The 24577-nt window shown below is 47.8% G+C and overlaps 1 protein-coding gene across 1 annotated transcript in view; it reads left to right on the top strand.

Moving 5' to 3' along the window:
- Window positions 1-3138: 3138 nt before the first annotated feature.
- HS3ST3A1 (heparan sulfate-glucosamine 3-sulfotransferase 3A1) overlaps window positions 3139-24577 on the top strand; it is an 85758-nt gene continuing 64319 nt past the window's right edge. Inside the window, exon 1 of the mRNA XM_066364917.1 lies at window positions 3139-3740. Coding sequence (XP_066221014.1) covers window positions 3139-3740 — 602 coding nt within the window. The remainder of the gene's footprint in view (window positions 3741-24577) is intronic.

Raw genomic sequence — 24577 nt, 5'->3', positions numbered from 1 at the left:
CCAACCAGCCAGGGCCTTCTTTCCACCTTTTTTTTAAAGGTGGCTACTACAAATTTTAAATTACCCATGAGGCTTGTCACTGTGGCTCCTTTTCTTTCTGATATACAGAGAGGCCCCAGATAGGAACGAATGGTTCTGGGAACCACATCTCAGACACAATGCATATTCTTAATACCCACATTAAGGAGTCGTGGAAGCTTGAAATGTGAAAGCATAAACACACAATATCCTACCACATGGGAGCTAAAGGGGAATTGGAGACCCTTGTTTTCAGGATGAGAACACTGAGGCGTGTTTGTAAGCGTTTATGGCGTTGCATAAGTCTTCAGAGTAACTTTAAAATGATCTAATGTGTTCTGTTTGTGTTCCTGGTGGAACACAGAGTGAAAGAAATACCTAGAGGAAAACTTTAGAATATGCTGCATCTCCAGTTGGCATTAAACCTCAACTGCTTTGTCAATACCCAGTGTTAGCACACAAAGAGGCATTAAAGTTCGACAAGACCTGCTCATCCCTGTGAAAGCCCACTGTTTTATGGCATCAGAAGCTAGTCAGCTCTTCGGGGGCTGATAGAATAGGTTGCAGTTGGTACTTCATAAACGTTTTTTTTAAATTTTATTTATTCATTATAGAGAGGGGAGAGAGAGAGAGAGAGAAGGGGGAGAGGAGCAGGAAGCATCAACTCCCATACGTGCCCCGACCAGGCAAGCCCAGGGTTTTGAACCGGCAACCTCAGCGTTTCCAGGCTGACGCTTTATCCACTGTGCCACCACAGGTCAGGCCATAAACGTTTTTAAACCTGTGCTCCGCACTGAGAATTTTTCCAGCTGACACACATACCCCAGTTTCACCCAGGCAGAGTTAGAAACACTCGGACCCCTTTGGGAGGTTTAAAAGATAAACAACAAAAAACTTCCCTGACTTCCACTTCCAGGTTCAAACGGAGCTTGGGAGAAGGGCGGCTGCAAGGTCCCGAGGCTGGGCAGCCCTGAGCCTCCTGCAGCAGCGGCGCTGCGCCCGCCACGGGCCCGGCTCAGCACCCACCCACAGTGGGCCCGGAAAGTGGCCTCCAGTACTTACAGGGGTTGGCGTCCACGGGCCAAGCTACCGCCCGCATTGCGGGGCTCCCCGCTGAGACAAGGAAGCCAAGAAATCGGAAACAAATCGGATTGGAATGAAAAGAAACCCACCTCATGCAGGTTCCACGGGCCACCTCCCTCCATTAAACGGTAAGGCGATTTGTATCCCTTCCTGACCTGCTCTCCCAGGAGGAAAGGAAAGGATACGGGGTCAGGGGAGGCCAGAGAGGGAGGAAGTCGCGAGCTATGCAAGGACATCAACCTCCTTTACGCGGGCACGCGCGCGCGCGCGCGTGCACACAGACACACACAGACACACACTCTCACACACAGACACACTCACACACACAGTTACACACACAGACACAGACACACTCACTCACACACACACAGACACACACGGACACACACACTCACACACAGACACACACACAGACACACACACACAGTCACACTCACACACACAGACACACACACAGACACACACACACACACAAAAAAACTTATAGTACAACCAACATTTTAAAAATTCCTTCATCAAAAACAGAGCTTATCTATTTGGAAACAGAGCTGTTGTATTTTTTTTTTCCAACTCTTAATTTCTCCCCTTGATGTATTGGCTTATTTCACAATAGGTCGTTCCTTTCTAGGTCCGGGGGAACTTCTGATCATCAGAGGAACGACCACAAGAAGAAAACGCCGCGGAGGGGAGCCCCGGCGCGCTCCCGGGCGCCCTGGGCCGTGGGGAAGGTGCAAGTGGAAGCGGCCGCGGAGGAATTCGGTTCGCCCGAGACAAACGGGGGCGTGGCGTGCAGCCGGCTTCTGGGAACCGCAGCCAACAAAACTTCCAAAGGTCCGGGGCGGGGGCGGGGGCGGGGGCGGGAGGGATGCCGCGACCTAGGCGGGGGGTGGGGGTGGGGAAGCTGAGAGCAGGGGACTCGAGGGGGTCCCGGCTGCGAAAGGCTGAGCGGAGTTGGAGGGGTCGAGAGCCCCTGATCCGGTGAGTGGTCCGCTGGGTGGAAGTCAGGCCCCCGGGGATCCGGCCAGCTCCGGCTGTCACTCAGAGGACCCCGGGGGCCGCCGCAGCCCGCGGCTCCGCTCCAAAGGGGCGAGGCTGCCGGCGGGGACCGGGTGGGGAAAGCCGAGTGGGAAAGGGGCGTCGCCCCGGCCGCCTCCGCCCTCTCCGATGTCATTGGGCCGCGGCTGCAGGGTCCGCGCCACCTTCTCTCCATCCCACCCGCTCGTCCGGGAGGTGGGCTGGCCCCGGCCGTTGACGTCACCGCCAAGTTTGCTGCCCCGGGAGCCCCACGTGTGGCAGCGGCGACGGCCGGGGCGGCGGCGAGGGAGTGCGCGCGAGCGCAGGGGCCGCGGCCGCTGACAGGTCCCGCGCAGCCGGCTCCGCCGCGCCGCTCCCAGGTAGGGAGCCAGAGCAGTTTGCAGCAGCCGGGCGCGAACCGAGAGGGCGGACTGCTGGGCGCGGGCCTGCTGGCTCCGGCTCGGGCAGCGGGACTCGGCTCCCGGGGTCGGGGGACCTCGCGCCAGGGCCGAGAGGACGCCACCAGGCGGACCCGGGAACCAGGACGCCGCGGCAGGAAGGCGCTATCGCGCCCCGCTGTCTGGAGCGCACCGAGCTCAACAGCACCGCGTCGGCGCGTGCCCTCCCGGGTCGGAGCGAGGGATGCGCGGTCGCTGAGCGGAGACCAGAGCCGAGCGGCCGCCCGGGGCCGGGGCTGGGACGCACGCCTTCGCCACCTCCGGGAGTCCCAGAGGAGAGGGGCGCGCAGACCCACCACGGGACTCAGGACTCGGCGAGTCTAAGACGATGGTTTCTTAAGCACGGCCCCGCGTCCTCCTTCCCGCCCCCTCGACTGGAGGCAGGGACCCCGCTCCCCAGGGGAGCCCCGGCCACTGCCTCCCGGGGCAGCTCGCACGGCTGCAGGGACGCACGGGTGATGTGGCCTCCGTCCAGGGCGCAGGCCCTCCGGGAGGATGTCATGGCACCTGGAGGAGGCCCGGCCTAGCATGGCCCTCCCGCTTCCCGACGTCGCCTCCGGCTAGGATGGCCCCCCCGGGCCCGGCCGGCGCCCACCCCGCCTCGGCCGAGCCGCTGTCCCGCAGAATCTTCCGGAAGTTCTTGCTGATGCTCTGCTCGCTGCTCACGTCCCTTTACGTCTTCTACTGTCTGGCGGAGCGCTGCCAGACCCTGTCCGGCCCCGTCGTGGGGCTGCTGGGCGGTGGCGAGGAGGCGGGGGCCCCGGGTCGCGGCGTCCTGACCGTTGGCCCGAGGGAGCTGGCGGTGTGGCCCGCGGTGGCGCAGAGAAAGCACCTCTTGCAACTGCGACAGTGGCGGAGGCGCCGGCGGCCCGCAGGGCACGACGAAGGCGGAGAGGAGGCGGCCTGGGAAGAGGAGACTCCCGGCCTGGCCGGTGGACCCGGGGGCTCCGGGGCCGGGAGCAGCGTGGTCGAGGCCCCGCCGGGGACCCTGGCGCTGCTGCTGGACGAAGGGAGCAAGCAGCTGCCGCAGGCCATCATCATCGGCGTGAAGAAGGGCGGCACGCGCGCGCTGCTCGAGTTCCTGCGCGTGCACCCCGACGTGCGCGCCGTGGGCGCCGAGCCCCACTTCTTCGACCGCAGCTACGACAAGGGCCTCGCCTGGTACCGGTGAGCTGGTGCGGGTGTGTTTGGGGGTGGAGTGGAGATGAAGGGCTTGAGAGAGTCCACGTGGACCCCCCCCCCCCCCAGTTCACCTCCCCTCCCCAATTCCTGCAGAAGGCCAAGGGTCATCCGTAGTTGTCTTTAACTTGAAGGGTCTCCTTCCCCACCATGCCTGCCTTTCTCCAGGTTATTGGATACACTCTTGCTTTCCAGGTGGACGGGTGGCAAATTTAGGCCTTTGTGATTTTTTTTTTTTTTTCCTTTCGTGCTAGGGATTCCCTTTCCCCCAAATAGCCAATCTCATCTTTTTATTTTGCTCTGTGAGAAGATCCTTGTTTTAAGCTAAAGAAAAAAAAAAATCTCTCCTAAGTGAGAACTTGTTTATCAATTATAAGGTCAATCCCTTTCCCAAAAAAAAGCTTGTTTTTATTTCTTCTTTACCTTCTGGGCAGTTAGTTCCCTGTGGTTAATGTGGTCTTTGCCACAAGATATTTATTTACCTTAACCCTTGGCCAGATCATTGTCCTGAGTGGTAAGTGATATCAGAAACTTTGTCCAAGTGTCAAGAGCGAGAGTCTCGGTCTCTGGAAAGTAGATGTTGGAGCAAATGCCAGCCACGGGTCACTGTGTCTGAAAGAGGCATTCTTGGCCATACTTTTGTCTGGGGCGAAGAATGAGTTTTGTAAAGTGTTATCTATATTTATAAGAGGGAGCACATTTTTTTTATTTTTTATTTTTATTTTTCTCCCTCTCCTCTGGACTGGCAGAAACTTTTCCAAAGCTTTTCAAACAATTCTCTTTAGAAATGAGGTAGATATTAAAAAGAAAAAAAAAGAAGAAGAAAAGGGGGTAATATAGAGACATCAATTACAACATGAAATCCCTCCTAAGAGAGTTTAGGAAGTACATTTGATTTAGGTCTTAATTTTAAATTTACCAGTCTTCTCAAATTCAGCTCACTTTAAATAATATGTAGAATCAGCCAAACTCTAATAAATCCTAATGTCACCTGGATTTTGTTTGCCATAAAATACTGGCCTTCTTGACTCTTGAGAACAAGGAAAAATCATGTGGCCAGAACTTGTCGTTGTATCCTTTAAATGTGCAGTCTCCTTGTCATCCGAACTGAAACAATGTTATAGAAGTTACAACAGCAATTTAAATACATTTGAAGAGCTCACTAAGTCAACCCTGCCTCCCCAAAACAGAAATGGACATGATTTGATCATTTTACTTAGATGAGGGGGTCACATGCCCCCTCAGATAGATTTCAGGAGCTGAATTTACAGTAACCCAACTCGTGAGAAAACATTCGGTCCTAAAAGTCTAATTCAAACGCTGAATGCTTTAGAACGGTAACTTTCCATTTGTTGGAAAGAAAAACAAACAACCGCCCCTTAATAGAGAGTATATATCATTTAAAATCATCAGCCTCTTAAAAAAAAAAAATTCCCTTGTGTTCCTGTCATTTATGTTGTATCCTCTGGGAAGTTCGTATAAAAATGACCTGTTGAATCTGAAAACAACAGGTCCTTCTTTTTCGCACAAAGGCAGCTCTGTTTTTTCCATCAAGGACACAAGAAAGAAGTGATTAAAGACCCCCTAAAACTCTTATCTGTAGCAGTTTGCACTGAATGCGGCCTGGTACGGTGCCTATAAGTGAACACATTTCAAGCGGACTGCCTGGAATATCTTAGGCAGTGTTTGGCTCTGGGGTGCTATTATCGATGATGACTTAGGTAGTGCTGGAACCCTTTGCTTACATTTTACCACTGAGACTTTATTTTTCCGCAAAGTAGGGTGGTTGCTCCTCTCTCCAGAAGTAAGTGTTGGGGGCACAGTGTATCTGCGGAACTGTGTCTTAGTTTTCGTGGACCTTTCTGAGCTTGTGTTAGAGAAGGAAGGCTTCAAGATTACTAGACACACAAGTACTGAAAAAACAGAGAGAGAGAAGAAAAAAGGAGACGATGAAGAAGAGAGTTATAAACATTTACAAGGCTCTCACTTGGAAACGGGGTGCGTGCTGTGGGGACACTGTGAAGTCTACCTTCCTCGGCTTGTTTACCCCAGCAGAGGAACTCGCCAAAGCAGTTTATGGTGGTCACAAAAATAACTGCACAGTAGACTTCACGGTTTGGTGAATTTAATTTTCTAAGGGTTGGAGCCATGTCTTTGTTTTACCATTTGCAATGTGTTTTGTTTGTTTTTTATTGGATGCATAAATTTAAGTTTAATTCAATTACATGGAAGACTCTTATTAAAAAAAAAAATTCCAAGCCATGGAGCTTGGATTATTTAATGAAATTTCGCCCCAGTTCACTTTCATTGGGCCCTGAAGTTAGAGTTGGATGTTTGTGAGAAAGAATGAAGATTAACCTGGAAAAAAAAAAATTCTCCCACACGGAGTGCCACTCGGCTGTTATGTGCCAGGGTAGCTGCTTGTATATAATTAGCCGGTCTTTTAGAATAAGGGATTCAGTTAGACCTTCTTGAGTGGGCCCAAAATGTGTAATGCAGGACTTTTACCCCACATCATGACCACACACGTGTGCATGCATGTTGCGTGCACACACACATGTACACACACGTGTACACACAAGCACAGACCAAAAAACCCAAAAGTGAATTATGGAAGAGGAAAATCTGTCTAATGTCTCTGAGATGCTCGTCGACATTGGAGAGCCATAGGTCAGCGTCCAGCCTTGTTTCTTGGCCTCAGGAAATCTCCCCCTTTGCCGTGCGAGGTTGTTGTGCTGGCGCCCCCTACTGTCCCGACAGAGGGAGGCATCTGTTGCTGTCAGGAAGTTTGAGAAAATCCTTTGAAGAATGAGTTTTAAGAGTTTAGAAACATGTTGCTGAGATGTTCCCATAAATTTATCATGCGGTGAAAACAATGATTTATACACTGCCTCCTCAGAATCGCGTGATCCACCCTTTCTTGGTCTGAAAAAAATTTTGTCCTAAAGGCAAAGAAAATGAATTTACTCAAAATATTTTATAAAGGAGACATTTCTAAGTCATTTAAAATGCTCCCATATTACTCTAAGATAAATGAAACAAAGAGATTTCAGTACGCCAGTAAATGTGCGCATGATCGTTTAGGGTCCCTCCGTGTCGTTTTCCGGGTATGAAACTCCGCCCGGATGGGGTTTAGAAAACATTCCACATTACTTAATTTAGCAGACATGATACGAGAGCAACAAATGTCTGCGGCGAGCGTGTCACGGGAAAGCAATCCTTCGCAATGAACAGTCTCCATCTCCATTGTCTGTGTGGTGGCTTCCTAACGGAAAGTGGGAGAACTATTTCATTGGCTTCTAAACGTTCAGATTTTTTTCCGGAAGTCAAGACCAAACACCTCTGGTGCACGTGAGGTTAGAATTTAACAAGAGAGCCTCCCATTCTGCTTGTGTACATTGGCACCATTCTCCTGAGACAGAACATACCTGCTCATGAAGTACTTAAAGATACGTGTGCATTTTTATACGGGGTGTGTGCGTGTGTGTATACATATATGTACATTTATATATGTGTATGGATATAGATGCTTGGTTTCTGTAACAAGTTAATCTCATATTTTGGGACACGATAGTATTTATTATCCTATCTTTTATACTAGCACATCTATTTCTTATGGTTTTTTTTAAATTTACTTATTGATTTGAGAGAGAGAGAGGAAGGGAGAGACAGAGCAAGAAAGAGAGAGAGAGAGAGAAAGAATGAGAGAGAAAGAGACATCGATTTGTTGTTCCACTTATTTATGCATTCATTGGTTGATTCTTATATGTGCCCTGACCGGGAATCGAACCTGCAAACTTGGTGTTTCAGAACAACACTCTATCCAACTGAACTACCCGGCCGGGGTCTATTTCCTATATTTTGGTTTGTTTTCTTTAATCAGATTGGATAATTTCAGTAGAGATTCATATCACTTAAATAGTTTTACTCCGTAGCATTCGGGAACATCAAAGGTTACTTCGCCTGGTATTTAAGAGTTAGTTCTCCCCCAGTGTCATCGAAATTTGAAGTTTTCTGGCCTCTGAGAATCCTTTCCTTGTTTTTCAAGTCCACCAGCGAGGCAGACCGAACAGAGGCGTTTTGGTTCCTGTCGGGAGAAATGGGCATTCCGTGGCAGCTGGGAGCAGCTGTAAAGTGCCTCCGTGTGGAGTTTCCCACCCTCCTGAGCCACAAGTCCCTTCTGCATGAAGGGTGGGACCTGAAATTGGAGCCCAGGGAGCTGCACAGTCTGGCCACCCATGCTACGTCATATGGACTGAAGTCCAAAGAGGTCTCTCTGTCCTTCGGGCTGAGTTAGGACGGGGTGGGGGGGGGGGAGGTCAAAGGGGAAGAGGGCTCAGGAGGGTGTTGCTTTGGACCCTGAGTCTAGGGCACATGTCTGCAGGGGGAGAGGGTATAATTTCTCTGCTACACGTAGTTCCCAGGAGCTCTCGGTGATGGGACGCCCTACAGCCATTGAGAGGTTGAAAGCAGGCCCTTGGATAAGCCACAGTGCCGTCCTCTTGCTGAATGTCTGAGCGCTGGACTCAGCATCCTGGTAGACTGCCCGACAAACAAGCCACATGGCTTAGTTCCGGGTGGCTGTGGATTCCCGCCCCACACACTCTGCACATATGACCAGGCACCTAGTCGGAGGGACAGGTGGTGGAACTGATAACAGCAAAGTTTTTAAGGGGTTAGGGAATTTCTGACCACTGCCGGACATCCAGGGTGTGGAGCAGGCTTTGGGACTACCAAGTCCAGGCATTAGAAACAGTAAGAGCAAACAAACCACGTAGAGCCTGACCCCAGAATACCTCATGTGAGTGCATATTCCTTCGTGAGAGTGAGATTTATAACAAGCAGATATGTTTTGTGTCAAATGCGGAGGCATCTATGAGTAAAAGTTCTCCACTATATTGCAATCTTCTGCCCTCCCCTTAAAAAGAAAACCCTCTGGCTAAAATCTTGGTCTTGTAAGTCTGTTGTTTGGTTAGGAAAGATATGGGCCACATCCGTATTTTGGAGGGGTCAGGGGAGTGGTGTAAGCCACAGGGGCTAACCCTCCGTAGACCAGTTGTTCACATCAGGAGGAGGAAAGAGTCACAGAGCCAACAAACCAACTTGATATCAACAACACAGAGCTTCATACCTCTAAGGGACACGTCTGAACAATTGCAAATGGCTGTTACCATCAGTCAGATTGCTGGGCTGACTTGGGAATTTTAGGTACTTAGTGCCTTTCCTCGGCGGAGTAATAGTAACTTGGTTACTAAGAAGTATCCTTTTCTGAGGCATGTTTCCCAATGATATTAGATAGACTTCAAGCTTTTCAGAATTTGTGGCTGCTTAAGTGAAGAACTACACTTGGGAAGTTGAGGTTTCTTATTAAATCTATGTCTTCAATAGGCAATACAAGGAAATCACACCTAAGTAGAATCTTAGTTCTCTATCTAGGCTTTGCATTTATAAGACGTGTCTTTACCAATGCCTGCCGGCACTTTAAATTTGAAACAGTTAAAAAAGATCTCTGCAGGGGATAGTGATACAGTTAATAAATAAACTTATGTGAAATCAGAACTTAGAAATGGAAGAAATGCCAAGTTCAGTGAATAGAAGCATCTTCCCAGCTTTTGGGGGCTTTTTTTTTGCCCCGAATGATTGCAACTTCTATTTTTTTTTTTACTTTATTCATATGGTCATGACTCTCATGCCTCTAACGTTTACAGTTATCCTGTGGACCCTTGAGGAAAGTATTTCAGAAGTTCAGATTTGACATGTTTCAGAAGTTGTCAGATGACGGTAAATGTAGAAAGAAAGAGGGAAGTAAATGCTCATTAGGAATGAGGTTTTGTAATTGACATCAGGCTTGTGATATTCTTGAAAAGATTTTAAAAATAACTTCTTCACTGATTCTTGAGCGGTGCCTACTTTGAATGTGACCTGTAGCGCCATCTAGTGGGAGGGAGACTCAGCAAGGGTTAAACTTGGAAAACCTCATCATTATCAGTTTCAGCTGACATAAAAAGTGTGTGTGTGTGTGTGTGTGTGTTAGGTAGCACTTACAGCGAGTTAAGATCTGCTCAGTGTGGCGGAGCTGTGCTTTGACTCTCTGCCTGAACTCACTTCTCTTAGGTTGGGAGTTAATTCTTTGGAGAGGAATAAAAGAGACCTGCCTTCACAATAAATCTGAAAAACAAGATATAAATGATTAGGAGATTTATATTAGAAATGCACAGGACTGAAAGGAATGCCCATATGCCCCAGATTAGTTGTGTTAGTGTGCTTTGCCTCCGTTTCTGAAAGCCAGCTTCAAAATGAAAATGCTTCCAGATGATTTTATTTCAACTGGCAGCGTGGTCCTCCCCTGTGTTGTTCACGCGCTGGAGGAGGGTCCCAGGGTCCCTGACAGGCGGCCCACAGCAGTCTGCTTAACCCTCGGTGTACCCGAGAGACGGTGTCGCAGACCTGGCTCCCGGGGCGGGGCGGGGGGCAGTTCTATATAGGGAGAGACCCTCCCGGGGCTGTAGATGGGAATGAGGGGCGGTGGGTGGTCAGGGCCAAAGTCAGGCTGGGGGGGAGGGAAAATGGGGATGTCACCGTGGAGAAACATGGCAGGCCACCTCCACCACGTGGCACGGTTAGCATTGCCTGTTGTGTGATGTACCCCTGGGGCCGGGCAGTGAGGAGGACACTTCACCTGTAGGGAAGTCTCTCGCCAAATCCACAACTGCCCTCCAATCATGAGAAAACATTAGACCAACCCACCGACCGGCATGGGGGGGTCATCTACAAAACCCCCCGACCAGCATTCTTGAACAATGTCAAGACCATGAAAAACAGAGTAAGACTGATAGAAACCATCCAAAGTGGGAAGAGACAGATGAGACTCGTCACTAAATGAGTACATCGAGTGTGGTGCTCTGGACTGGGTCCTGGAAGAGAAAAGGGGTCCCTTCACGGGAAAAAGTGGAGAACTGTGAGCAGTATGTGTCATCTAGTGCAGTGGTCCCCAACCCCCGGGCCATGGACTGGTACTGGTCCGTGGGCCATTTGGTACCGGTCCACAGAGAAAGAATAAATAGCTTACATTATTTCCGTTTTATTTATATTTAAGTCTGAATGATGTTTTATTTTTAAAAAATGACCAGATTCCCTCTGTTATTATATCCGTCTAAGACTCACTCTTGACGCTTGTCTCGGTCACGTGATACATTTATCCGTCCCACCCTAAAGGCCGGTCCGTGAAAATATTTTCTGACACTAAACCACTCCGTGGCCCAAAAAAAGGTTGGGGACCACTGGTCTAGTCAATCGTATGATACTGAGATTAATTTCTCGATTTCATCCGTTGTGTCGGAGTCGTGGAAGATAAATCGCCTTAGGAGAATCAGGGCACAGGTGCCTATGAGACTCCTCTCTACTGTATTTATTTTTTTTACGAGTTTAACATCTAAAATGATGCTAAAACAAAAAGTAAAACAGCTCCATCAACAAAGATGGGAAGAGATGCATAACAGCACCAAGGGATACAGATGCACGCTGAATATTCTGCGCCAACTCCCTTTTATTCCGTGTTTCTCCTCCGATCCCTCCCCTCCCTCCCCTCCCCCCCCTGGCCTCCCCTCCCCCACTCCCCTCCCCTCCCCTTTGGCCCCAACCCCAGACTGCCAGCTTCTCTTGCTCGGTCAACCAGCACCTGTTGCTTCCAGACATGCCGATTTCATAATAAAATTGGCTCCTGGCCCCCCTGCTACTCTCTCGTCTCTGAAACCAGAACAGAGATCGTTTTGTCTTCCTTCTCTCCCTGGCCAGTGTGGAGAAGGTGTACGCAGTGGCCCACCCCTGACCGAATCCCCTCTTGTGCCGGGAAGCAGACACTGAGGCCGATGACCGGTTTCCGAGAGGACGGAGAACCGAAGCAGGGGTCAAAGAAGAATCCGACACGGGCGTCTGGCGTGTTGTTGTTGTTTTGCTACAAACAGAGGAGGAGCAGTTGTTAGGGGTCAAGAGGCTGGTTACGGGGCGGAGAGGGGTTCAGGGCTGCTGGAGATGTTCCCTGAGGCTCGGTGAACAATGCAGTCCAGTTTCCTGGGCCAGCTTCCAGATTCTGTCTGCTTCCTTCACCTTGACCTGCTTGCCCTTGGCTGGATGCTCTGGTTCAGGAGACCAGCAGCGGAGCAAAGCAGGTCTGGAGCGATCAGGGCAGAAGACAGAGGGAAGTGTCCCATCCGGCGCCCGCAGCACCAGCACCTGGGCCTCCTGGGTGGCCCTTCCTGCCGTGGGCACCGCCCAGCCCGGGATGCCAGTCTTCCAGGCCCCACAGCCTGCTGGGTGGCACGCTGGCGTTTTCTGCTTCTGTTTCTAAACACGCGGTTGTGCCGCTGAGAGTCTGCTCCGGTGGAGTCCTGAAAACCCGACTCGAAGCATTTCCTTTGATATTTTTAATGATGATAAAAATAGTTTTATCCACATTACAGTTTTGCTTAAGCAAGACAGACAGCGCTCCGGCCACATCTTAAGACTCAGGGAAATGTAACAGGATTTGTTGTTAATCATTGATTCGCTCGTCCTCATCGGGTCTGTCTCACAACCCTGTCTCACGCAGACACAGGCTGTGGGTGCTCGTGCAGACAGCATTCACTTCTGAGGCTGAGCCCAGTTCCCCTTCTCAGGCTGCTGTTTGGTGTGTTTGGTGTGGTGGTTTGGTTGGTATACACCTTTCTTCATGCATTTTGAACCGTTTTTTTTTTTTTTTAAATTGCATGTGGTCTTTAAGGAGTGTAAATAATAATGCTGTTTTAGTAAATGGAATTATTATTATTATTTATTTTTTTTATTTTGTATTTTTCTGAAGCTGGAAACGGGGAGAGACAGTCAGACAGACTCCCGCATGCGCCTGACTGGGATCCACCCAGCACACCCACCAGGGGCGCTCATGCCCACCAGGGGGCGACGCTCTGCCGCGACCAGAGCCACTCTAGCGCCTGGGGCAGAGGCCAAGGAGCCATCCCCAGCGCCCGGGCCATCTTTGCTCCAATGGAGCCTTGGCTGCGGGAGGGGAAGAGAGAGACAGAGAGGAAGGAGGGGGGCGGGGTGGAGAAGCAAATGGGCGCTTCTCCTATGTGCCCTGGCCGGGAATCGAACCCGGGTCCCCCGCACGCCAGGCCGACGCTCTACCTCTGAGCCAACCGGCCAGGGCCTGAACCGTTTTTTTTAAATAGCCCAAGATTTGAACCTTGCAAGGAAAATTTGATTTAAAAAAAAAATCATTTTAGTCTCTGTTTCATTCATTTCCACTGTTTTCTTCTTATTTCCTTCCTTCTGCTAACTTTGGGCCTAGGTTTTTTGTTTGTTTGTTTTCTTTTCCTGGTTTCTTAAAGGGTCCCGTTCGGTCGTTTAGAGATCTCTCTTTTCCCCCTTAACAGACATCTGTCGCCACGAGCGTCCCCGAGTGAACGGCTCTCGCTGTACGCCGCTGAGCTTTGATTTTGATGTGCGGTATCTCCGTAGGCCGTGTCTCCAGTTCTTTTCTGTTTTATTTCCCTCTTTGATTTCTTCCTTGACTTGTTCAGGAGCGGATTGTTCCATCGCTACCTGTGAGTGGATTTTTCATTTTTCTTCTCGTTACTTATTTCCAGTTTTAGACTATTGTGGCTGGAGAAGACACGTGATGTGATTTCTATCCTCAGTTTGCTAGGGCTTGTTTTGTGGCCGAACATGTGATCTGTCCTGGAGAACGCTCTGTGTGTGCATGCAAGAGGCATGTACCTTCTGCCGCCACTGGCTGGGTTGTTCTGTGTCCGTTCAATCTGGTCCAAAGGATAGTTCAAGCCCATTGTTTCCTTACTGGTCTTTTCTCTGGATGACCTGCCTATTGTTGTAGATGTGTGGCAATGGCTACATCTGTTGAGCCCTCGCCGTGTGCTGGGTGATGCTACGTGGGCTGCTGCACATAGTCCGGCTGTTTCATTACTATATTATTGATAATACTATTAGGTAGGGCGGATTGCAGATCAGGAAACAGAGGCTCACAAAGGCAAGACAACGTGCCCAAGGTCACGTGGCCACATCCGTCGTCGAGCTGGTGCTGGACCAGGTCCATCCACCTCCCTCCAGCATGCCCTTGCTTCACCACGAGGATCTTATATTATGTTACAGTATCAGACAGAAGCGCCCATGTGTGGCTCCCACCTGAACAGCAAGCCTTCAGCGGCTCAGCGACGACAGGGATTGGAAGCCTGTCCCATGTGACAGAGTGACTTGACCAGATTTGAACCTTCAGTTAAAAGACAAAGCAACATATCCACATACGGTTAAAAAGTAAAAATTTTAAAGTAGTTAAGAACTATCCTTGTGAGCTCATTGGCCTAGATGATAGAAGAATTAAAGCCAACTCCTTTATTTTGAGGAATTCTTTTTTTTTTTTTTTCAAGGAGTAATCTGATCCCAGAACTCATCCTACTGAGCATATTAGAAATCCTGGACCATTCCATTGAATTTTCTCTCTCCCCCTCCCCCATCCATTAAAATAGAACAGCGACCATAAAAACATTCAACTAGTAATTGGTCCAAATGAGTATGATTCTTCCTTCTAAATAGCTACAGAAGGAAACCCAAATATTATCAGAAATATAATTAGACAGTGGCGTGCTGCTCCTGGAATTGGGGTGGGGTGGGGGTGAGTGGGTGGGCGGGCCCCGGTGGGCGGGCCCCTTGGCTGCTATTGTCAACAACCCATGCTCTCTGTTGACTGCGGGAGGCCCCCACAATCCCCCCTGACTGTGGCTGAGTCATTCTCTGGGTCCATCTTTCTCACCGTTTTCTGTAGCTACACTTTTTGATTGATGACACTTTTAAAAATTCTCTAGATATATTTGTACTCCCAATGAGGACATGGCCCATTTGTTATCTCTACACACTATTCTGTCTATTTCCATTATTATTGTCATTAATCGCTTTCCTCTAATTGATTTCTTGCCAAGTCGGTCAGGAGTCGTGCCAAGCCCTTTACTTATTGTGGTCAGGTAATTCCCGCCTCGAGTGGGGCTCTGGATTTGAACTTTCTTTGGTTCTAGTCAGAAAGACTCATAAATTGTCAAGGATGTTGGAATTAAAAGGTAACTTAGAGAAGTGTCTTCTGCATATGAAGAGACTGAGGAGGCTTACCCAAGGTTAAGCCAAACAGAACTTCTAATCGCCAGGGTACGAGTCTGGAGACTACAACTGGGAAAACAGTTGCACACTCTGAGTTGCATAAATTTAATTTTGGAGAATTTGCACCAGGGACCAAAAAAAAAAAAAAAAAAAAAAAACCCAAAAACCCTAACATTTTTTTTCAGAGACTGGAACAAGCGATAGCATTATTTTCTTCTCCTCCAGGAACAGTGAATGAAAGCATTGATTTGAACGGAGTCCTTGTTCAATTCACCTTTGAGTTTCTGGTTTTTATCTCGACCTCTTCTCCAATCTGTTGAGGCGTCCAGATTTTTAGAACCCCGCTAGCATGATTGGTCTATATGGATCCTTGTAAGTAATTTGTGTTTATGGTTGTTGCCTGCTTGTAAAAGATTAGGGAGAGAAATTTGAGTCCAGACAGGGGAAAAAAAAAACAACAAAAAAAAAAACATTTGCTTTTTCTCTCGGGAGTGTTCAAGGTAGGAAGGAATCAATCAAATTATGGGAATAAAACTTCTTGTTCCTTTTCCCGAGTTCTTACTCGGATTAGTCCTCCCTTCTCAACAGAAAATATCAAAGTTGCCAGGCTGGTTTGAAAGGCACAGTCAAGAGGTGCTGTGTTTGTTACGGCCGTAAATCTTTGCAGATTCTCATTAAGTGCAGGTATTTAGAAATGGGGACTGGCTTTGGCCGCCGCTAAAGTGACATTCCCGGAGCGAAGTGTTCCCCTCAACACCTTTCTTAACTGAAGCCACGTTTGGTCTCCGTGTTTCTGCAAAGTTCGGATGGTAAGAAGCATGGTAGCGGTGAAGAGATTTCATCTCACAAACAAAGCTTTTCCGTGAACAAAAACCGGCACTTTTTTTTTTTTTTTTTAATTTCCTGGTGGACTCTAATTATTTTTTGTAGTTTCTTTCATCAAACGTTGTGGGTTTTTCTTTCTTTTCTTTTCTTTTCTTTTTTTTTTAAGAAATAAAGACCACTTGTTTTGGGGTTGTTTTTTTTTTTGTTTGTTTTTTCTAATGAGACCTTGCTCTTTCTTCTTGGGGTAGGAGGATTGGGGATTACAACAGTATCTGTCAGAGGCTCTGCTCGAAGCCAGAGGGTCTCCCAGAATGCCCTGCTCAGGTTTTAATGACGGAAAGAAAACAAATTGGATCTGGTTTATATTTCTCCGGGAGGGAAGTCCTGGGGAGTTAATGCTCGTGATAAAAATTCTTGGGATTTTCAGGTGCGTTTTTCCTGTGGCGAAGGAGGACGGCGCGTTGGGAGCCAGCGCCGGGTCAGTCCTGAGCTGTCAGGTGGGGGGTGGGGGTGGCCAGGGAGGAGAGTGGGCTCGCTGTTGCCACACCCTCCGACTTTTTTTTAATTTTTTTTATTCATTTTTAGAGAGGAGAGAGAGAGGGAGAGAGAGAGAGAGAAGGGGGGAGGAGCTGGAAGCATCAACTCCCATATGTGCCTTGACCAGGCAAGCCCAGGGTTTCGAACCGGCGACCTCAGCATTTCCAGGTTGACGCTTTATCCACTGTGCCCACCACAGGTCAAGCACACCCTCCGACTTTTTGAAATGATCTTGGGACACCGATTAAAACACACACACACTCACACACATTAGGAAATAATTCATGTTTTAAAAACCAAAACCAAACCTAAAACAAGACAAGATTCTGCAGCATAGAGGAAGCAAATCATTCTTACTAGGGTGTCCATAGCTGCTGGGTTCTCTCCTCTGGCTGCTGGGGAAGCCCAGAGCTAGACGATCAGAGGCTGGTGTCCCGAGAGTCTCACACACTCTGAGTCACAAGACATTAACGTGCCGTAAGATCAGAATTTGTAAATGGAAGACTAGAGTCTCAGGGAGCTAGTAATTCACATATTATCTCAACAACATGGTTCCGTTGTGTGTGTGTGTGTGTGTGTGCAGAAATGGTGGGCGAGAAGATGTGTTTGCTGTAGAGCAGGCATCCCCAAACTACGGCCCGCGGGCTGCATGCGGCCCCCTGAGGCCATTTATCCGGCCCCCCACCGCACTTCCAGAAGAGGCACCTCTTTCATTGGTGGTCAGTGAGAGGAGCACTGTATGTGGCAGCCCTCCAACCGTCTGAGGGACAGTGAACTGGCCCCTTGTGTAAAAAGTTTGGGGATCCCTGCTGCAGAGGATCTCAAGAGAAAGCACGTTTGGAAACGACCAGCTGGTGTGAACAGAAGTCCTGTGGAGAAAGGCTGAGCTGACTATGCTCAGGACCCGTCGAGAACCCGAGGGTGGGCTTCCCACGCCACGGTCCAGAGCTCCGTCTCCGTCCGTGTGTCTCTGCAGGGCCGGAAGCTGTGCCTGTCACATGATACAGCCACTATTCGTTTAATGAAAAAAAATTTTAATGACCTTTAAGACAGAGGTGAGCAGTTTTGTTTTTTTTTCTGGAAAGGTCCAGACAGACGGTAAGTATTTTAGGCTCTGTGAGCTCTACGGTCTCCATCTAATTATTCAGCTCTGCTCTTGTAGCGAAAGGACAGCCTGCGACGACGTGTCAGTGAGTGGGCATTGCTATGTTCCGATAAAACTTTATTTACCAACACAGGCCTTTGGCTCCTGGGTCATAGTATGAAGATGTCTAGGCTAGGCTAAGGGTGATCTTCCCTTACTGACTTTGCTACTTTCGGGTGAGTATGCCCCCCAACATTCATGGGAGGTGTCGTGAATGCGTGATGTAGACGATTAACCTTTTACTCGGAGAGGTGAGTCAGAGGGGACAGAGCTGCTTGCAGCTGTGTGACAAGGGGACTGGCCATCCCAGAACCACAGGGCCGTGACCTGGGGGGACTTTCTGAAACCTGTCGAGTTGCTCAGGATGATGGCATTTCATGGAAAGGTGATTATACGCTCCACGGCAAATGTTCTATTTTGGGAAAGACATCACGTTAACACAAACCAAAGCAATCTTTTGTCATTTTTTTTAAAAGCTTAATATTTTATTGACATTTCTTTGACTTTGTACATGTTTATTTCCATTTTCTTTTCTTTTTGTCTTTCATAATTTTGTTTCATAACATGCCTATTTGGAGGATGTAATCGGAGACACAGTGAGGTAATGCCTCATCCTCCGACCTCCGTTCTGAGAAACAGTCCCACCATGTGGTTTAATTCAACCATCTGCTCGAGCGAGACATCAAGTTGGGACGAAAGCACAGAGGAAGGTCATTGAGGATGATTAAACGGCCTGGTTACGGTGTTTGGACTCTGTAAAGCCAGAGGCCAAGGCCAGAGCCACCATCACAGCAGCCTCCTGGCCCATGCAGGTTCGCATTGGATTCGGACAGTTGGTAAAGGAACAATGGAGCCAAAAACTGATAGGCCATTTTCTTTAATTCTAGCTTGCACCCGGCGGGCAAGTAAAAACACACACTGGGCTCCAAAACCCACTCACATTCAGTGCTCACAAAGCCACTGACTTATCCGAGTTTCCTAGAATCAAAGGTTTCTAGCTCACCAGCCTTATTCTCCTCAGTTCCCCATCTCCTTCCTTATCCCAGATACAAACTCTGCACAAACTGGCATCTCACTCAGCACTCCGCCATCTTGGCTGCTTCTCCTGGCCACATGGCCTCTTTCTGCTCTCTGCTCTGCTCCCTCTGCTCTTTCATGCTAATCATCCCAGGAACCAAGAGCACATTTTATAGTGTAGAAATCCAAACCCTTAATCCAATATACAAAATAGGGAAGTCTCTAATACAAAGTCACTTCTCTGAGGCATGATAGGATTGTACCACCTCACACCAAAAAGGGTGGGACAGGCTTAATCCCAAAACCAAGGCTACAAGGATTCTGCCTGCCTACAGCCCGCCCCCAACACATTGATATCACCTGGGCAATAGCCTCCACATGGGCAGCACCATTTTTAACAAAGTGAGCATAATACATTTTATCTGCCCAACAGACTCTATTCTAGTTTGGCACCGTCCAGTGAAAACGCACCAGGAGCCGCACCATTTAAAAGTTTCTAGTCGCCACTTTAAAAAAGAAGTAAGAAGGAAGAGGTGAAATTCATTTCAATAATATTCTTATGAAAGCCAGTATGTCTGGACAGTACGACAATTTCCACGTGCGATCAAAAGTAAAACCTTGTCAACGAGACATTCTGTGTTTTCACAGAAAACATGACAAATCTAGTGTAGATTTTACGCGGGCAGCGCGTCTCCGTTCCGGCTAGCCACACGTCCAGTGTCGTCGCCCCACGAGGCCACTGGCTGCCACACTGGACAGCTCGGCTCTCTCCAGAGGTGGGGGAATGGGGGTGCTGCTTGTTGAAGACTGTTCAGTAGAGGACGGATTCCTCAGAGCTTCCCTGGTTCTTTTGTGGGAACCTAGTCTTAGGTGACATTAAGGGTTGAGGATACAGAGCGGGATGGTCGCTGAGGACCCCCAGAGAAAGATGGCGGAGGCTTGAACCAGAGCAGTGCGGTAGGCACGGGCCGCGGAGGCGAGCTTCGCTGGACACTCTGGTAACAGGAATGATACAACGTTCTGCGGAATGTTAGCAATGTGCACAGAGGGAGACATTGGAGACTGTTTCTAGGTCAGCTGCGTTTGTTAGTGACGGTGAGGAGGACAGGGAGCAGAGAAGGAAATGACAGGTATCAGAGAGAAGGAAGGGGACACACATGGGGCTCAGCTGTGCCTCACAGATCAGTCAGGTCTGGCAGCATCAGCAGGCATGTCTGTGGAGGCTGCACCGGCCGTGGCCACGGCCAGGATGTGCAGGTGCAGGGCAGGGCAGCAGGAGAGGCTGGAAGGAGAGCGGAACTGGGACATCCTGTTTACAATCTTGCCCCAAAAGGAGACACTTGCTATAGTTTACGCCACGAAGGCAGAAGGGTTCAGAAGAAACTGTCCTGATGTCTACAGTTTTGAACTGCATTAACAATGATAAGGTGAATCGATGGGTGAAAAGAGAGATGATAATAAAAATATAGAAATATACATTTAGCATTTAGTTGGTGGGTATATACGGTGCTTGCTGTGTAAGTCGCTCCAATGTTTGCCATGTTTCCGATTCTCATAGTGAAATGTTGGCGGTCGTGGGGAGGAGATGATCTCAAGGTCAGTGGTATCGGATGCTACAGAAGGGGTAAATAGAGGTGTGAAACAAAAGAATGCTTCTCCCTTCAGTTAGAAGTTATATATTGATAACCCTGAGACCAGACGGGCTATTGTGGGGTGACTGAAGCCAGCCAACAATAGGCTGAAGAGTAAGTAGAAATGCTTCAGAGGAGACAGAGTGGGATGAATGTCACGCAGGTGTCTGATCTATGCTGTTTCTCTCTTCTCTGCCGGACTTTGAGTCAACCAGTGAGTTTCTCAAACTTGTTTTATGACCATCATGGCTAGTCTATCCATGTAAATAAAACTTCCTTGTAAGAAAGGAGGTTTTAAAATGTATTTTGTGTGTCTTTTTGTCCCGCTTCCCGCACTGTGTGTCTGTTTTCTGCACTGATATGATTCCATAGGCATGGTGACTTAATCTACAGCTTTTTTTATCAGAAGATTCTTCTTTTTGATTGAAAATTGTGCACTTTGGATGAATGCTAAGGTTTCCAGCATTAATTATTGAACAGGAGTAGTGACTACGATGCCTGTTTAATTTTCTTGAAAATTTTGGGAAAAGCATAGTGGCTCTTTTTCTCTTTTCTTTTTTTAATTAATTGAATTTCATTCAAGTGACACTGATTAACATAATTATACATGTTTCAGGTGACCAGTTATACAGCACATCTCTGTACACTGTTTTGTATGTCTACATCCCCCCAAGTCAAGTCACCCCTTACCCCCATACCCTCCTCTACCTCCCCTGGCCCCCCAGCAAACACCACATGAGTTTCTTTCTTTTTTGTTCTTTTTTGCTAGAGGTTCTTTTGTGGTTCCATATAGATTTTTGGAATATTTATTCTAGTTTGTTAAATACACCATTGATCTCTTGATAGGAATTGCATTGAATCAATAGATTGCTTTGGGTAATATGAACATTTTAATGATGTCAATTCTCTGTATCTATGAACATGGTATATGCTTCCATTTGTTTGTATCTTCTTCAGTTTCTTCCTTCAGTGTCTTACAATTTTCCAAGTATAACTTTTTCTTATATCCTTGGTTAAATTCATTCCTAGATATTTTGTTCTTTTTGAAGCAATTTTGAAAGGTAATATTTTCTTGGTTTCCCTTTCTGATACCATGATCGGTGTATAAAAATGCGCTTGATTTCTGGATATTTGTTTTGTATCCTGCCTTACTGAATTTATTTATCGATGCTAGTAGTGTTTTGATGGCATCTTTAGGGTTCTCTATATACAATGTCATGTCATCTGCAAATAATGATAGCTTTACTTCTTCTTTCCCAATTTAGATGTGTTTTATTTCTTCTTCTTCTTGTCTGATTGCTGTGGCTAGGGCTTCCAGTATCATACTGAATAAGAGCGGTGATAATGAATACCTTTGTCTTGTTCCTGATCTTAAGGGAAATGCTCCTAGTTTTTTCCCACTGAGTATGATGTGGGATGTGGGTTTGTCATAGATGGCCTTTATTACACTAAGGCGTGTTCATGCTATTGCCACATAGTGGCTCTTGGTCTAGGTGTGCTTTAACGGCCTTGATAAACTCCGTGGTCAGTGTGGAAAGAAACAAATTTGCTCTAAGAATCTCCATCACTTTGAACCTCACTTGAAAGGTCCGTGAGAAAAAAAAAATATTTCTCATTTAGTTGACGGCAACAATTTCTCCACAATTGATAGAAGATCACAGAGAAAGGACTGGAAAGACGTGTCAAGCTGGAAATATCTTACACAAGGGGATCTGCTGTGTGTAAAGTCCAGGAATTATTCCCCTGACATCTCTCTGGATTTAGTATCGGAGTGTCGCAAATAACGGCTCCATGTTACCACGATTGCGCTTTCCAGCTCACGTGGAGATGGCAGGACGGGCCTCCAGCAGCAGGGCGGCAGAGCAGGGGAGCCACCTGGGGAGGATGGGGAAGGAGGGAAGAGGAAGAGTGTGTGATATCCAGAGAGTGAAGAGTGAAGAATCTAGTGGGTCTGCATTCCTACAAAGAACTGCATTTTCCCTTCCCTCCTCTAATATCCTGATTGAAATCAAGCCAGCTGTCATCTCAACCTCTGTCTCCCTGTCACAGAGCTTTAGAGAGCTCAACTGCGTGACCAGAACTCGTCATGATTGCAGGAGTGGAGAAAGCGGAGAACGTGGAGGGGAAGAGAAAGAGAAACTGCACCAAACTAGTAAATAGGCCTGAGGGCCAGCGGTCGCGGGGCAGAGAGACCCGTGTGCGGCGGAGCGGGACGCGGAAGCCGTCCCAGAGCTCGCTCGTGGTCAGCCTCCATGTCTTCAGCGATGCCTCTGGGACTGTTGCGAGCTCTGCAGCCCTCAGATCTGGACGCGTTCATACCTGCTCCTCCACATCTGTATTTCCAGCCGTGTCCTTGCTCTGGCCATGGGTTTCCAGTAAATTTCCTCAGACCCTAAATGTATTGCCTTTTCAGTTCCTACTGTAGTTTTGTTCACTTGATCTTTTTTTTTCTAATTTTTCATGTATTGATTTTAGAGGAGAAGAGAGAGAGAAAGAGAGAGAGAGAGAAGAAAAAGAGAAGCATTGACTTGTTGTTCCACTTGGAAAACTAGGACAGTGTTTCAAATATTGTTTCTTAGAATAGATTATCGATTTCTCAGGGAGAGGAAGCATGGAAGTCATTAATTACATGATCTAATGCAGGTGTCCCCAAACTGCGGCCCGTGGGCCGCATGCGGCCCCCTGAGGCCATTTATCCGGCCCCTGCCGCACTTCCGGAAGGGGCACCTCTCTCATTGGTGGTCAGTGAGAGGAGCACTGTATGTGGCGGCCCTCCAACGGTCTGAGGGACAGTGAACTGACCCCCTGTGTAAAAAGTTTGGGGACCCCTGCTCTAATGTGTGAGCAGTGCCATGCAAAGATAAAGGATGATCATTATGAAATGCTTAGAACTCTATTGGACGGTCAGTCTCTCATTCTGGGGGCAACCCCTTACTGGCTCCGCAGACCATACCAATGGATAGATCATATGAGATTTCAGCTGTCTTCTTGCAAGCATGTTCCCCCTTCGTGTATACAGAAGCCAAGAAACCAATAGCTCATCTCTTAGTGTATTGGCTTGAACATGGTGACATAGGTCTCTCTACGCTTATAATAAGCCAGCAACAGTGTTAAAGCTTTGGGTGAACTCGTTTGCCTTTCCCAACAGGAAGTTTTTCTCCGTCAGATAACAATGAGATGCGGGAGCATTTTCGATATATATCGATTGCTGAGCACCCACAATCAGAATTTTGTAGACTGTAACTAGCTCAGTTATGAAAGCTGGGGCCAAAACCATTTCCCTTGAAAACAGAAAGTTCTTTTTCTTCCCTCCGCACGGCCTCCGAAACTGAACTGTTGAACTCAGGTTTGAGTAATGATGTAGGATGCTCGGCCAGATGAGTGGCTTCCCCTTTGTGACATCCATCAGAAAGGCGGAAGTGCTCCCTGGGACAAGCTGTTTCCCAGGAAAGGGCTTCCCTGGGTTTGTTTAAGTCAAGGTGATTTTAACCTAGAGGGAAACTTCGCATTGTTCTCAGGTGACATTTAGAAAATAAAAAGTTTGAGTCGCTGGGCTGTTTTCGATGGGCAGAGAGATGCGAAGAGAGATGTTTAAGGAAGTAAGCATCTTCCATAATCAGAGGCAAGTAGTCTGGACTATTTACCCAGCATAGCACGTTCACATAAAAATGACAGAAATGAGATGTTTGCGTATTGGCAGTTTGCTTAGACACATCGCAACGAAATGTAAACTGTGCTCTCAACGTATTTTTGTGAATTTGAAATAGTTAGGCTCAGGATGGTGTGACTGGATTTATTTTTATTCTAGTCAGTTCCTATGTGGAAGTCATGGATGGAGTTTGTACAAAATCTCAGCCTGCTGGGAGCTGGGCTTGTTCATTCTTATCCAAAATAAAGTACTTTGTTAGTTTTTTGTTTGTTTCTTTGTTTCTTTTTGTGACAGGGACAGAGAGAGACAGAGAAGGGACAGATAGGGACAGACAGACAGGAAGGAGGGAGATGAAAAGCATCAATTCTTTGTTGCCGCACTTTAGTTGTTCATTGATTGATTTCTCATATGTGCCTTAGCCGGGGGGCTACAGCAGACCGAGTGACCTCTTGCTTGAGCCAGTGACCTCAGGGTTTCGAACCTGGGTCCTCCGCATCCCAATCTGATGCTCCATCCACTGTGTCACCGCCTGGTCAGGCAAAGTAGTTTATTAATAAGAAAAAAGTGCATTCTCAAAACATCTCATTATTAGCCTTAAAAGTGACCTCGGCCTATTTAGCCCAATACTTATCTGATAGACCCAAAGTTTATTAAAGCAGTTCCTTAGCTGCTTTAATTCTAGTCATCAGATAATGCTTTTGAGATATAGGCCTCCAGAACCCTGACGGAAGCATGAAGTATCTGAAGAGTCACCTCTTCCTTCAGTCAGTTCACTGCTCCTTTTACCTCCGGTGGCCGAGCTGGTTCACATTTCTTCACTCGTGTGACTAGTTGCTTTGCGACCACGTGGAGTGTCTAGACAGCTTTAGAAATACAACTTTATTAA

Source organism: Saccopteryx leptura, chromosome 2, assembly GCF_036850995.1.
Source record: "Saccopteryx leptura isolate mSacLep1 chromosome 2, mSacLep1_pri_phased_curated, whole genome shotgun sequence".
Lineage (NCBI taxonomy): Eukaryota > Metazoa > Chordata > Mammalia > Chiroptera > Emballonuridae > Saccopteryx > Saccopteryx leptura.
Note: the sequence above shows the minus strand (reverse complement) of the source record. Positions and strands in the feature narration are given on the sequence as shown.